The sequence below is a fragment of the Chenopodium album genome, chromosome 9 (assembly GCF_948465745.1).
Source record: "Chenopodium album chromosome 9, dcCheAlbu1.1, whole genome shotgun sequence".
Lineage (NCBI taxonomy): Eukaryota > Viridiplantae > Streptophyta > Magnoliopsida > Caryophyllales > Amaranthaceae > Chenopodium > Chenopodium album.
Genome location: NC_137842.1, coordinates 6,584,532 through 6,600,326, shown reverse-complemented (window position 1 = coordinate 6,600,326; position 15,795 = coordinate 6,584,532). Strand labels below are relative to the sequence as shown.

Genomic DNA, 15,795 nt, shown 5'->3' with positions numbered 1-15,795 from the left:
CGCAAACACCAAACAACCACCATCACCACAAGCCTAAAACGTCAGCCACAACACCCGCCTCCACCTCAACACCAATTCACCACCTGCAATCAGCAATTTAACACCTAATTTTAGCCTCCAATAGCATCAACAACTTAAACCTTAGATTTATAGCGGCAATTCGACACCTCCAAGTTTGATGTTGGATCGGCGGATAAGTTTGATGTCATTAAAATATCGCAAAAAAAAAAAAAAAAAAAGGAAACAAAAAAAGGCGGAAAATTTTTTAACCAGGAAATGACAAGTGTCATTCCAGGTTTCGCCTTTAGTATAGGTTTATAGATAGATAGATAGATAGACTAGGTGTTAAGCCCGTGCGATGCACGGGTTCATTTTAAAAATTTGAGTCAATTTTTTTTTTTTTTTTTTTTAAAAAAATTTCCATACTTTATATTTTATAAAATTCTCCTTTGATTACTACCCTCTAATTTTTTAAAACTTTATTATGAAACGATTGAAGGGAGTAAAATTAATAACAAATACTATACTACTTATTTTGTATATACTATATGTAGATGGTATCCAATTATTCCTTATTGAAGACACTAAGGGCCGGTTCAGATTTACTTATTTTCAGTTCAGTTCATTTCAGTTCCAATCAGTTTAGTTCAATTCCTAATTTCATTCTCTCATAAAATATTCATTTCAGCTCAGTTTAGTTCCAATCAATTCAGTTCAGTTTAGCTCCGATCAGTTCAGTAAATGTAAAAAAAAAAAAAAAAAAAAGGAAGAAAGAAAGTAAAACTCTTACTCGTGGCTGCCTGATATTCACAAATATTCCAATATAGAGATGAGTTAAGATTATATGAAATACTTGTATTATTATAATTATTATATTTTTGAAAAGTATATTTCACTATCTAAATTGTTAAATTTATTAAAATTATAAAGATTATAAAAATTTATCATTTCAATTAATTAATACGGAGTAATATAAATTTAGGTAACTCATGAAAACTCTATAAGGTGCTAAGATCGCTTACATAGGTTTTATTTTTATTTTATTTTATTTTATTTTATTTTTTTTTTTTTTGGTGAAGCTTACATAGGTATTTAAAATAGTCTTTATCACCACTATAATTAAACGTGAATACAATTACAAAGTACAGTATATTCATTTTATATTTCATAGCTATCATTTTTTTTTTGGTATCTAATTCTAAAACAATTATTGAATATTGCTTCAAAATTATAACAATTGTTTTTTAAAATTAATAAATATCGTTTCAATGTTTATGGAAGATGGCACGATTCTTACAAATAAATAATTATTTTATTACCTTTTCCTATAATTCTTAGGTCGATAATGTTGAAAGAGTTTATTAGGTGTTAGGAATATAGGAAAATATATTATTTATTTAATAGTAATAGATTAGGTAATAATAATCAAAGAAATAGCTAAATAAATAATAAATAACAACATAGTTTAAAAAGCTACAAATATTATTCCATACAAAAAAAATACGAAAATCGTAATAATGAAGTTTAAATATCCTTTCGCCCCATTAAACTTGTTTGATCTTTATATAAGAAGTTTTGATCGTGAAATTAAGCCTGCAATATATATACATATATAAATGGTTAGTAAATCCAATAGCATTTTATTTTAAAAGTTAAATATCTAGCAACAAATATTTGAAAGAGTATATACCTTCACTTTTTTAAATGGGTTGTTGGTGGAATCGTTGTCATCTTCCTTATAATTATCAGTTTCATCATGAGAACGTTTTCCATCTTCCTTAACTATATGACTTGTATCATTTTCTTTCCTTATTGCATCTTCCTTGTCCTTTCTAAAGAATAATAAAATAATTATATTTTTAAGAATTTTTTTTCAAAACTTTAAATGAAAAACATATGTTAAGAACACTTGTTTCAATAATTTTCATCAAAACTTACCTTAAGTACACTTGTTTCAATAATTTTCGTCACGGTGAATGTTTGTCGTGAAACAGTCGAGAAACTTGTACTTTGATTTTCCAATCATTTTTGCTCGAATTTAATTCTCTGATTAAATTAAGGGCCTGTTCACATTTACTGAATTGAGCTGAACTGAACTGAACTGATTGGAGCTGAACTGAACTGAACTGAACTGATTGGAGCTGAACTGAACTGAATTGAGCTGAAATGAATATTTTATGAGAGGGAAATTAATAGCTGAACTGAACTGGTTGGAGCTGAACTGAAATTAAGTAATGTGAACAGACCCTAAATCTGTTGGAAAAAATAGCACATAAAACCATAAGCAAATAATCATAAAGTATTTCAAATAAAATCACGATGTAAGTAACAATTATATATCCCTACCTTATAAAAAGTAGAAAATAGCTCTTAGGAATAGTGTGCTACCAAATATACCCTCAAAAATATGTAAAAAATTTTGTACAAAAATGTATATTTACTTTTTTACCCTCATTAATATGTTTACTCTCATTAATATATTTAATTTTTTTTTTCTCATTAAACATACCATCAATTAATACAAAGTTTTTTTTAACAAAAACTTGTAATGCTTTTTTTTTTTTTTAAAAATAAAATAATTATGATGTTTTGTACTTCATATGTTATTATTATTATTTAAAAAGGAAAAAAAATTGTATGTACGAAGACTTTGTTTATTACCACGAGATGATTTATTTTTACTCCTTTGTGGTTGCTCTTCTTATTTACAATTTTGTTGTCCTTTAATTACAAACATACAAACATTGTTAAGGTTTATTAGCTTTTTAATTGTACATTATTTGATGGCACACACATAAATAACGTGGAATTTAAATGACATTCATATTAAATAATGATATTTGAGCAGATGTTATCAAGAGGTATAAATAACTTTAAAATCCTAAAATCGAGGGGCATCGATGATAGAAAAAAAATGTATTAAATATGGAGAGAATTTAAGAGGAAAAATATAACTAAGTGGCTATTGCTTTAGTATTAGATTTCTAATTTTTGATTGGTCGAAATAATACTTTTTTTAATGTGGCACTCCCAATTCTCCCGAAAAATGCCTACTGTTTTTTTTAAAATAATTTTTTTTTGTATTAATGTGCTAAAATTTGTTATATACTTAGATAAAATTCCTAATATTAAAAGATAATATATATAATACATAATTAATTTAAACTTTAAAATTTCATTTGCCAATTTTGCCTATGTGGCATTTGCATTATTCAATTCTAAAAGGAAATTATTTAATTGGCTACAACAAATATTTATAATCATACATAGAGCACTAAGAAAATTAAATCTTACGTGGCTCTCTTAAAACTCGGGAAAAAACTCCCCTTTATATATATACACTAGGTTAAGTCCCGTGCCATGCATGTCATAATTAAATTTTGTAACAAATAAGTAATAAATAATGGTGTTAATTCAACGATAATTTATCCAAAAAATTATTTGTAACAAAATAACTTAAATTTTAATTAGTTTATACCAATACTAAATACGTAAAGGTTATTGAATTGGATTATATAAATAAATAAATAAAGTTATAGAAACTTAGAAGCTATAAGGTTTTATATAAGAAAATTAAAATATTAGCTTAGGTTAGTACCCATATATGAACTCATATACATTTTTCCTTAAATTGTTGACACACTTTGATCGAAATAATATAAAAGTTTAGTTGAGTTCATTTTACTTTAGGATAATTTGTATTCAATAACCAACTTTTAAAATCCATCTTTAGTTATAGTCACATAAATATTTAGAATAATTAATTAATTTTCCAATATATGTTGTGTACGAAGTATACTATAACAAACTTATTTTAAATGTTACGTATAATTTTAAGATTAAATGATTAATACAAAGTATGCTACCAAAATGATTTTTCTTTTTTAATTCAAATAAATTTTATTATCAAATTATAAAAGTTGGAGAAAAAATTGATATTGATAATATTATAATAATTTTGGAAAAGAATATATTCCAATACATTATTTTTAATCTATGTTAGTATTTTTGTAACTAAAAGTTTCCAAGTATATAGAATATATGTAAAATATTAATTGAATATAATTGGATTAAATATGTTGTAAAAAAAACTAAAAAAAAAAGGCGGAAAAATTGTTAATCAGGAAATGACAAGTGTCATTTCTGATTTCTCCTTTTTAGGTGAATTTTAGGTAGTTCCACCTTTAGTATAGGTTTGTTGATTGATTAGATTGCCTACGAGGCTACGACCAGATGTATATGATTAGTCTATAATTAAGGTTATGATAATATATGATCTTTGATAATTTAAGTCAATTACGGAGTAATGACTTACCATAAATAAGGTGAATATAATTTATCTACCTTTTTATTTATAATTATAATTTCAGTATATTTCAACATATAGTTACATACTTACATAGTTACATATATACTTTACATATTACAATTAGAATATACTTATTAGAATATATGAAAATATATTTTGATCTTGTAAATATAATATGAGATTACTTCGTTAAAATGTACCTGCTAGGGTATATGAGAATATTAATTGTATATATTTTAATCTTACATGACTAATTAGCTAAAGTTAAGGAATTAGAGCAAATTTATACACTTACACAAAGTTTCATATACGGCTGGCCGTACGGTGCGGCCAGCCATATATATATATATATATATATATATATATATATATATATATATATATATATATATATATATATATATATATATATATATATATATATATATATATATATATATATATATTTTAAAAAATATTTAATTGATTTGTATCCCTTCATATCTTAAGCTAGTTTAGAATTCTTAATTGATTTGCATCAATAATACTTAACGTATTTTTCTTCAAACGAATTTTTTTTGAGCTTGGTCATACGGAGTAATAATACTTGTATGTGAAATGTTCGTTGTAGCTATAAACTTAATAATGTAAGTTCCATATTCTACGAGCATCTAATATCTATATCTATATCTATATCTATATATAATACTAAAGCAATAACCACTTAGTTATATTTTTCCTCTTACATTCTCTCCATATTTAATACATTTTTTTTCTATCATCGATGTCCCTCGATTTTAGGATTTTAAAGTTATTTATACCTCTTGATAACATTTGCTCAAATATCATTATTTAATATGAATGTCATTTAAATTCCACGTTGTTTATGTACGTGCCATCAAATAATGTACAATTGAAAAGCTAATAAACCTTAACAATATTTGTAATTAAAGGACAACAAAATTGTAAATAAGAAGAGCAACCACGAAGGAGTAAAAATAAATCATCTTGTGGTAATAAACAAAGTCTTCGTACATACAATTTTTTTCCTTTTTAAATAATACTAATAACATATGAATTACAAAACATTATAATTATTTTATTTAAAAAAAAAAGGCATTGAAAGTTTTTGTTAAAAAAAAACTTTGTATTAATTGATGGTATGTTTAATGAAAAAAAAAAACAAATAAATATATTAATGAGAGTAAACATATTAATGAGGGTAAAAAAGTAAATATACATTTTTGTACACAATTTTTTACATATTGTACCTGCTAGGGTATATGAGAATATCAATTGTATTTATTTTAATCTTACATGACTAATTAGCTAAATTTCAGGAATTAGAGCAAATTTATACACTTACACAAAGTTTCATATACGGCTGGCCGTACGGTGCGGCCAGCCATATATATATATATATATATATATATATATATATATATATATATATATTAAAAAATATTTAATTGATTTGTATCCCTTCATATCTTAAGCTAGTTTAGAATTCTTAATTGATTTGCATCAATAATACTTAACGTATTTTTCTTCAAACGAATTTTTTTTTGAGCTTGGTCATGCGGAGTAATAATACTTGTATGTGAAATGTTCGTTGTAGCTATAAACTTAATAATGTAAGTTCCATGTTCTACGAGCATCTAATATCTATATCTATATATAATACTAAAGCAATAACCACTTAGTTATATTTTTCCTCTTACATTCTCTCCATATTTAATACATTTTTTTTCTATCATCGATGTCCCTCGATTTTAGGATTTTAAAGTTATTTATACCTCTTGATAACATTTGCTCAAATATCATTATTTAATATGAATGTCATTTAAATTCCACGTTGTTTATGTACGTGCCATCAAATAATGTACAATTGAAAAGCTAATAAACCTTAACAATATTTGTAATTAAAGGACAACAAAATTGTAAATAAGAAGAGCAACCACGAAGGAGTAAAAATAAATCATCTCGTGGTAATAAACAAAGTCTTCGTACATACAATTTTTTTCCTTTTTAAATAATATTAATAACATATGAATTACAAAACATTATAATTATTTTATTTAAAAAAAAGGCATTGCAAGTTTTTGTTAAAAAAAAACTTTGTATTAATTGATGGTATGTTTAATGAAAAAAAAAACAATTAAATATATTAATGAGAGTAAACATATTAATGAGGGTAAAAAAGTAAATATACATTTTTGTACACAATTTTTTACATATTTTTGAGGGTATAGTTGGTAGCACACTTTTCCTAAGAGTTATTTTCTACTTTTTATTAGGTAGGGAAAACTTCATTAATGGTGTCATCTTCTTAGCCCAAATTTCTTCAAACTTCATTAATGGTTTACTTTTGGAAATTTATGTTTTACAAATTTTATGTTGAATTCAAGCTTATTTGCTGAAGATTTTGATTATATAACTTGTAAGTTGTTAAATTTTATTACTTAATTTTTTGTTTAATTGAAGAACGAAAAACAAATTGTTTTCGTGTATAGTGGTGGTTTCGTGGGTGGGTAGTGGTGGTTTCGTGGATGGGGTGGTGGTGGTGGTTTCGTGGTTCTGGGTTCTAGATCTGGTTTTTGTTGGTGGTTTAGGTTGGTGGTGGTTCGTTGGTGGTAGTTTTTTGTTGGTGGTGGGTAAGGGGTTACTAGATCCAGTCAGGGGTTACTAGGTCGGCGGTCAGGGGTTACTTGGGGTTACTAGGTTGGCGGTTACTAGGTCGGTTAGGGGTTACTTAGGGTTACTAGGTCAGGGGTTACTAGGTCGGCGGTCAGGGGTTACTAGGGGTTACTAGGTGTTACTAGGTCGGGGGTTACTTGGGGTTACTAGGTCGGGGGTTACTTGGGGTTACTAGGTCAGTCAGGGGTTACTTGGTCAAGGGTTACTAAGTCAGTCAGGGGTTACTTTTGTCTTGGGGTTACTTTGTCATTTGCTGATTTGGTACCCTGCCCCATGGTGCGGCCACCAGAAACACACTGATACACTTAACATATATTATATCATATTTACTAGGTCAGTCAGGGGTTACTAGGTGTTACTATATCATATTTACTAGATTAACTAGAATATATATATATATATATATATATATATATATATATATATATATATATATATATATATATATATATATATATATATATATATATATATATATATATATATATATAACATCATATAACTAATATATAAAGCTAAACTTTTAGCCAGGTAACGAGGCAGTGACACTTGGCGTTACAACTTTTCGCCAAGTGTCGCGCCATGTTGGATAGATTTAAATAGACTTTAAAAGATATTAAAAAAAAAGAGTTTAGGATTCTATTTGGATATAATTTTAGGATAAAATTGTTAGTATAGAGTTTTATTTTCGATAAAATATCAATATTTCAGATGTACAAATTGAATTATAATTTTATTCAAAAAAATTTTAAATTATAATTATAAAAATTATCATAAAATTTATTTTTTTATATCATAATTTTTTTTTTTAGCGAACAAAGTAGTTTAAAGCGTAAAAATACATTTATAATATATACTAATCGGTTTAAATAATATACTAATTGGCAGGTCTATAGAGGCAGGTCTATAGAACTCTATAGACCTGCCAATTAGGGTTGGGTCATGAGACATTTCAGATTGGGTCACTTTAGGTTATGAGTCAAGAAATGTTCAACCCTTGCCTTAAGTTTTGGGTTCGGGTCAACCCAACAGGCTTTGAACATTTAGTTTATTTAATTTATTTTTGCTATTTTTTTAACCTATTAAATTAAATTGAACATTTCCACTAACAATATTATTAATCATTACATGCCTGAAATTTTTTCTGTGGAGGCGGATGCACCATGCTTGGTGCATCCAGTGTTCTTTAAAAAAAAGGCAGAATGAACATTTAGCTATTCAGTAAAGAACATATAGTTGTTTTGTAAATAACATATAGCTATTTTATAAAGAACATCCAGTTTTATATATTTTTTTGTAAATCTAAAGAACATTTGTAATATTAGTAAAGAACATGATAATATTAAAGAACATTATTCATATAGTAAATGTACATTTGGTATAAATGATCATGTATGTATATGAAAATGTACATTTTACTGTATTATAATGTACATTGTATTATATTCTAATGAACATATATGTTATAATGTTGGTTACATGTGTTTTATGTACATTGTATTATTTGTATCATATAAGTATATGAAAAAAAGAATATTTTACTATATTTTAATGTACATTGTATTATTTGGATACAACTTTTTCTAAATTTGTCTATTTGCTTGCTTTCTTCTTCCAAAATATATTAATCGGTTGATCTTCTTCAAGAATTTCATTCTATTTCTCATTGCAACAACAAAATTATATCAAAATCGCAATTAATTTTCAATAAAATCAAATATTACAATTTTCAATCAAATTTATAAAAAACAAACACTCAAACTCAAAATAAACAAGTATAAATGTCGAATTTGGTCTTACCTTTCGTTTTTATTTGTCATCTTGAACAATTTTGGGCTCAAAATTTCAAATTTCTTGAAATTTTGTTTGAGGTTTGAGGAATTTAAATGGGTTTGAAGTTTTGTTTGGAGAGAGAAAGTGAACTTTTGGTAAAATAGAAAATTGAAATGATTTGTAATTAATATATGGTAAAAAAAATTAATTATAGTACTATTTATCTATTTCATTATATAAAATTTCTTTTAAAAAAAATATATATACAAAATTGTTGCATAAAAAACTGATGTACATTACAAATGAAGACTATGTTATTTTATGTATATGTCCATGTACATTATAAATGACTACTATGTTCTTTTATATGACCATGTTCATTAATATATATCTGAATGTTCATTCCGTCTTTTTGTATTTTGGAGCGGATGCACCATGTGGATCGTGCATCCACCTCCACGAACCAACTATTATTACATGCCTACTAAATAGCAAATCGTCACAAAAACACATCAATTCCTAATTAAGTTTGTATCAATGATATATTTTAAAATTTGACATATAGATTGATAATTTATCTTAAAATTCAATAAGCAACCCGGGCATCGCACGATATATATATATATATATATATATATATATATATATATATATATATATATATATATATATATATATATATATATATATATATATATATGCGACACTTGGCATTCCAACTTTTCGCCAAGTGTCGCACAACCTTGGATAGATTTAAATAGACTTCATATGATAAAAAACCGTCAAGTGTCACGCCACCTTGAATAGATTTCATAAGATAAAAAAAATTAGGTAAGAATTCTATTTTCAATCAAATTAGGATAGAATTTTAGAATAAGATTTTTTTTTTTTTAGGCAATTTAGAATAAGATTATTAGTTTAGAGTTATTTCTTCGATAAAATACCAAATAATAAATTTATAATTAGGCCACAAGACAACAACTAATATATAAAGTTAAACTTTTAGTCAGGTCATGAAATAGCAACACTTGGCATTCCAACTTTCGCCAAGTGTCGCGCCACCTTGGATATATTTAAATAGACTTCATATGATAAAAAAAAATCGTCAAGTGTCGCGCCACCTTGAATAGATTTCATAAGGTAAAAAAAAATTAGTTAAGAATTCTATTTTCAATCAAATTAGGATAGAATTTTAGAATAAGATTATTAGTTTAGAGTTATTTCTTCGATAAAATACCAAATAATAAATTTATAATTTGGCCACAAGACAACATCATTTAGTGTTTTAATTTTTCACCAAGTATCGTACCACGTTGGATAAATATAAATTGACTTTGTAGCAAAAAATAGTTAATTTAGAATTCTATTTTCAATCAAATTGAATTATAATAGTATAATTTTATCTTAAAAGTCCATAAACTACCCGGGCATCGCCGGTATTGTTATCTTAATTTTCTTATTATACTAATTAATTTGCTATTAAAAATATACAATTACCAAAAGAGGAAAGAAGTTTATAATCCACAATAAAAAAAAGCTATAAGGTTGACCGACTACAGTTCATTATTTGTCTTTTGCTTTACAAAAGTAGAATTGTACAATTGTTTACCTTAATTACCTATTTTAGTAAAAGAAAGAATAATCTTATTAAGGTAATGATTGTTATTTTTAATTACCTATTTTGATAAAAGAAAGAATAATCTTATTACGGTAATGATTGTTTTTTACAGTATATGTTTTCTTATCTCTATGTACTTTGTTCAGAGATAAGGTTGTTATCTCTATATACCTTGTCTCTATATATACTTTGTTCAGTGTAATTCAAATATATAATCATTGAAAATTATTTTCTTTATATTCTACCCATAATTAAAACCCTAGAGTACTTGTGTTATTTTCTTCTCGAGTTTTAACGTGGTATTTGTATTAGATAGGTGATATGATGATTTTCAGATGGGCAATGTTGTTAGTACTTTTAATGATTGATCAAGGTACGTGCAACAGTTCTGGCATGAGTAGCACATCAACAAAGTTGCATAATTTTGCCATTCACAGTTCATACCGGAGATTTTTGCTCTCTAATGGCCTTGCTCTCACTCCTCCCATGGGGTAAGCTCTCACTTTCTTTTTGTCCCTTCCCTATACTTATTACCCTGCTCTACTACTTGTAATAGTAGACTAGTAGTACTCCATATTTCGTAGTTGCAAAGCTCATCAGGGGGCCAATAATTAGATCATATTAATAGTGATTTCTTCGGAGTCTCCAAAGGTGTAATTGCTATTATCATGATTCATGAGTCAAATTAATATGTATAGGCTTATAACCATTTTCTTATTGTTTGTTGTTCAGATGGAATAGTTGGAATCGCTTTGGCTGCAATGTCACAGAAAAGATTGTCAAAGAAACCGGTAAGATTTGCAATTTGGATATATATTTTGACTATGCTAAGAGATTAAATCTGTTGTTAAAAAAAAAAAAAAAAAAAAAAAGATTAAATCTACATGGTTGATATATTATTTGTGTAATTCTAGCCGTTGAATCTTACACCTATGCTACACAGTCATCTAGGAATTGTTTGGTTATTTTTTTTGGTTTTTCACGCATTTTTTTTAAAATAAAAACTTATTTATATATATTTTTTAATTTTTCATCTTCAACTTATTGTATGAATTAAATTGAACTTTATTTTCAATATATGTCATCTTCATCCTAAATCTTCATCTTCAACCAAAACTACTTTATCGATCTAAATTGTGGTTGATTTATTACTATGGATGTAAAAGTAATATTCATTAAGTTATAATACTCCGTATTCTTTAAACATGGCCTGATTATCTTAGAAGTATAACCAAACTAATTTAATGTTTAAGATATTTATTTTAAAAAACTTAGGTTAGTTCTACAATTCATGTATTTATATTTAATATATGAGAAATTAGTCAAACCAATATATGATTATTCAAATGAAAAGTGTGACACATTAATTATTACGTACAAGAATATATGAAGTATATCAATTTATATGCTATTTCACCAAAAAAAAAAATTATTTGCTATTAGATACACTAATCTTTTATATAATTTTAAGAGTTGTTTTTCTAATATAATTTTATATAAAAAATGGTTTTATTTATTTATTTATTTTTTATATGAATATATTATATATATGATCTTTAATAGTTTCAAAGTTTATCCATATTGAAATCAATACAAAACTTATAATAGTAATAATATAATAACAAATACGAATACTTTAAATGAATTTAAAATAAAACATTTCTTAATGGAATTTCACTTCTCTGTGACAGCTGATGCATTAGTTTCAACGGGTCTTTCCAAGCTTGGTTACAAATACGTGAATATTGGTAGGTCATGTAGTACATATATTCCTCCTTTTCCTTTATGTGTAATGTAATGCTAAATTTTCTATTTTTTTTTGTTTCGTCAGATGATTGCTGGGCAGAAATAGCTCGCGATAACAAGGTCTGTCTCTATTTCTCAATTCTCATAGTGCAAGTCATAGTGCAAGGTTAATCAAAGAAAATTCATTTAATGTTCATCCTTTTTCATGATGTATCAGGGTAAACTCGTTCCCAAGAAATCGACATTTCCTCATGGGATAAAAGCTCTTGCAGATTATGTACACAGCAAGGGTCTAAAGATTGGAATTTATTCAGATGCAGGGTATCTTCTAATAGTAACTAGCTCCTTCCCTAATTTCTCTAAAAATAGTTTCTAATGCAACATCTTCATCATATATAGGTACTACACTTGTAGTAACACAATGCCTGGATCACTTGGACATGAGGTGAAAGACGCAAAGACATTTGCATCTTGGGTATCACAATTACATCTCTTTTTAGTCGATATCATTTCTGAGTTTGAATCATAAGGTATTCTGCTCAATAGTACGTGCTAGTTAATTGTGAAATTTTTACAGGGCATTGATTACTTGAAGTATGATAATTGCAATAACGATGGCTCAAAACCTACTGTTAGGTATATTAATGTACTATGACCAACTTGTTTTCCAATATTAAAAGTTACTTTAGATTTTCTCTGAACATATATGCTTCGCTGTGTAGATACCCGGTGATGACCAGAGCACTAATGGAAGCTGGTCGCCCTATTTTCTTTTCACTCTGCGAATGGTAATCATAGTAAACAATGCTTTCATCCAAATTCCAAACATAGATATGCATTATTTTAAAGTGTGTCAATAATGGCATGGATTCTGGTTGTTTGCTTCTTGATTAGGGGAGACATGCATCCTGCACAATGGGGTTATCCGGTGGGCAATAGCTGGAGAACTACTAATGACATTTCTGATAACTGGAATAGGTTGAGTCTTTTTTTCTTTATATTTGTTGCTACATATGTAATGATCATATTATCTGATATTTTGTTTAAAATGGTAACCTTTTTACTTACTGCAGCATGGTGACTAGAGCCGATATGAATGAAATTTATGCTGATCTTGCAAGACCCGGTGGTTGGAATGGTATGGGAGTCTTGTTTAGAAAAATGACAGTAGTACATACTTTTTCTATGCACTCATTAAAATAATTATGAGAGTTGTTGATAACTTGAGATTTCTTTTGTGACTAAATAGATCCAGACATGCTTGAGGTGGGGAATGGAGGGATGTCCAAACACGAATACATAGTCCACTTTAGCATTTGGGCCATTTCCAAGGTGAAGTTCAGTTCTCATCCCATCTTATTTCATTTAGAAAAATGTTGTCATAAAGTCTTATACGAAAAGAGACACTGCAGGCACCGCTACTTATTGGGTGTGATGTAAGAAATATGACAAAGGAAACAATGGAAATCATTGGTAATAAAGAAGTCATAGCAGTAAACCAAGGTAAACATGATGTTCATGACTTGCATTAGTTGTATGACACCTCACACTATTTGGTAACATCATAATTTTATGTACAGATCCTCTTGGTATTCAAGCAAAAAAGGTCAGGATGGAAGGTGATTTGGAGGTAAGAAATCTTGTTACACCTTGAGATGTTTTCTTAATTATATAGATGATGGTAAGAAATTTTTATCTCCATGTGACAGGTATGGTCAGGGCCTCTGACCAATTACAGGGTCGCGCTACTTTTAGTAAATAGAGGTTGGTTTCGTACTTCTATAACAGCTCACTGGGATGATATTGGCATTCCCGTCGGCAGCATTGTAGAAGCTAGGGATATTTGGGAGGTATAACACTATAACATATTTAACCCTATGTATTTTGTATTCAGCAATTTTTATGTATTATAATTAAATTTTTTGTAATTGGTGATGCAGCATAAAACTCTTAAGCAGAAGTTTGTGCAGAACCTGACAGCAACCATCGACTCTCATGCAAGCAGGATGTATGTATTGAAACCAGTTGCCTGAGTTCCTAACAGGGCCGTAGCAAGGGGAGGGCAGCTGGGGCGGCTGCCCTGGCCCCTTGTTAAAAAGCTCATCTTCAATACAGAATACAATACAACGCCCCAAAAATATATACTTCGTACTAAATAATACTATGTTTTTTTTTTTTTTTTTTTTTTTTTTTTTTTTTTTAAAAAAGAAAACAATAAGTGTGTACTATACAACACTACAATAGTACTCATTATTTGATTAATAAAAAAATATATATTATTAATTTTAATTGTATCCTCGTTATTGGTAATTTTATTTTTCAAAATGTATCTCATTACAATTTTCAGTTAGTTAAATTCCTTCAATTTTCAACGGGAATTTATCTAATTATATATAATTCTCTTTGCATACCCTACTTTATTTTTTTTTTGAACGGTGACTTTATTCATCAAGTTCTCTTATTTGTATTAAAATTATATTTTTAAACTATATAAATACTTTCATTCAAATATTACAAAATTTGGGGGGAAAAAATCAAATTAGTATATGTTTAAGGAAAAATTGCTCCCATTAATCTGAACTTTGCCTCATCCGCCGAAATTAATCCCTACTTTCGTTTATTATCTATCACTCCCAACTTTAGGGGGTATTAATTTCTATTGCACCCTACAGGTCATCCAACCTGATATAGTAGGTTACCTAGACACGTGTCAACACGTGATAGGTCCAAATAAAATTTTAAAAAAAAAATTAAAAAAAAAAAACCCAACCCAGCCCAGCCCCCCACCCCTATCCCGTAAAACACTCCATCACCACCCCCACCCCGCCGGAAATTCGCCCCCACCCCTGAAATCCCCTCCCCCGCTGCCGGAAAACGGCGCCCACCACTCCCCCGCCCTGATAACTCACCTTATCTTCCTTATCCCCCGCCGTTTTCCCCCCGTTCTCCACCAAATTTCAACCCCTTTAATTTGAATTGGAGCATAAATTGCTAATTGTTGCTGCTTGTGCGCCAAATTGGTGATTCGGGGGTGTGAGTGTGTGTTGGGCGAGTTAGCAGAGGTGGTGCTGGGCAAGTTGGAAGAGGTGGTGTGTGAGTGTCTGTGGTTTGGTGGTGGTACTGAGCGAATTTGCAGAGGTGGTGTGTGATTGTGTGCGCGGTTCAGTAATGGTGGAGGTGCTGGGCGAGTGCAGCAGGTGGGTTGTGGGTGTGAAGGTGTTAATTGAGGTTGATGAAGATCGGAGATGAGAGGTGACGGTGGTGGTTGATTTTGTGGTGTGTTGTTGCTGAGAAAGTGGCATCCGGCGTCGATGTGGGCCAGGGTGGGGGTGCATCCGGCGTCGAGGTGGGCCAGGGATGCGCTGCGCTTCTTGTGGTGTTGGTAAGGTGGCTTGGTTCACTAGTGGTTGTAGCTGAGAGAATGTAAGGGGAGGTGGTGGTGGTGGTGGTGGTCTGGTGGAAGGGGATGGTTGTTGGGTTTTTTTTTTTTTTTTTTTTTTTTAATTTTGTTTTAATTTCTTTATTTATTTTTCATCCAATTACATATTGACACGTGTGCAAAAAAAATTAATTCACAAATGTTTACCTGATTAACCGGTTGCAAGTCATTTGGGTGCAACAAAAATTAATACCCCCCAAAGTTCGGTGCAATAGATAATAAATGAACGTTGGG

General features: G+C 28.6%; 1 protein-coding gene across 1 annotated transcript; it reads left to right on the top strand.

The window, feature by feature from the left end:
* The first annotated feature begins 10,736 nt into the window (after window positions 1-10,736).
* LOC145557385 (alpha-galactosidase 1-like) lies at window positions 10,737-14,283 on the top strand. Its single transcript, XM_081618567.1, has 15 exons — window positions 10,737-10,867; window positions 11,109-11,167; window positions 12,068-12,124; window positions 12,208-12,242; window positions 12,340-12,443; window positions 12,522-12,597; window positions 12,700-12,758; window positions 12,845-12,910; window positions 13,017-13,100; window positions 13,196-13,260; window positions 13,372-13,454; window positions 13,535-13,625; window positions 13,703-13,752; window positions 13,832-13,972; window positions 14,063-14,283. Exons 1-15 carry the CDS (start codon window positions 10,737-10,739, stop codon window positions 14,153-14,155), a joined length of 1,194 nt encoding a protein of 397 aa, XP_081474693.1. The 3' UTR covers window positions 14,156-14,283.
* The last annotated feature ends 1,512 nt before the right edge of the window (window positions 14,284-15,795 follow it).

What these genes read in the sequence shown, in the direction of transcription:
- LOC145557385 (XM_081618567.1), top strand. Translation starts at nt 10,737, where the DNA reads ATGATTGATCAAGGTACGTGCAACAGTTCTGGCATGAGTAGCACATCA. An exon ending in AAATAGCTCGCGATAACAAG is followed by an intron (nt 12,243 to 12,339) that starts GTCTGTCTCTAT and finishes ATGATGTATCAG; the next exon opens with GGTAAACTCGTTCCCAAGAA. An exon ending in GCATTTGGGCCATTTCCAAG is followed by an intron (nt 13,455 to 13,534) that starts GTGAAGTTCAGT and finishes GAGACACTGCAG; the next exon opens with GCACCGCTACTTATTGGGTG.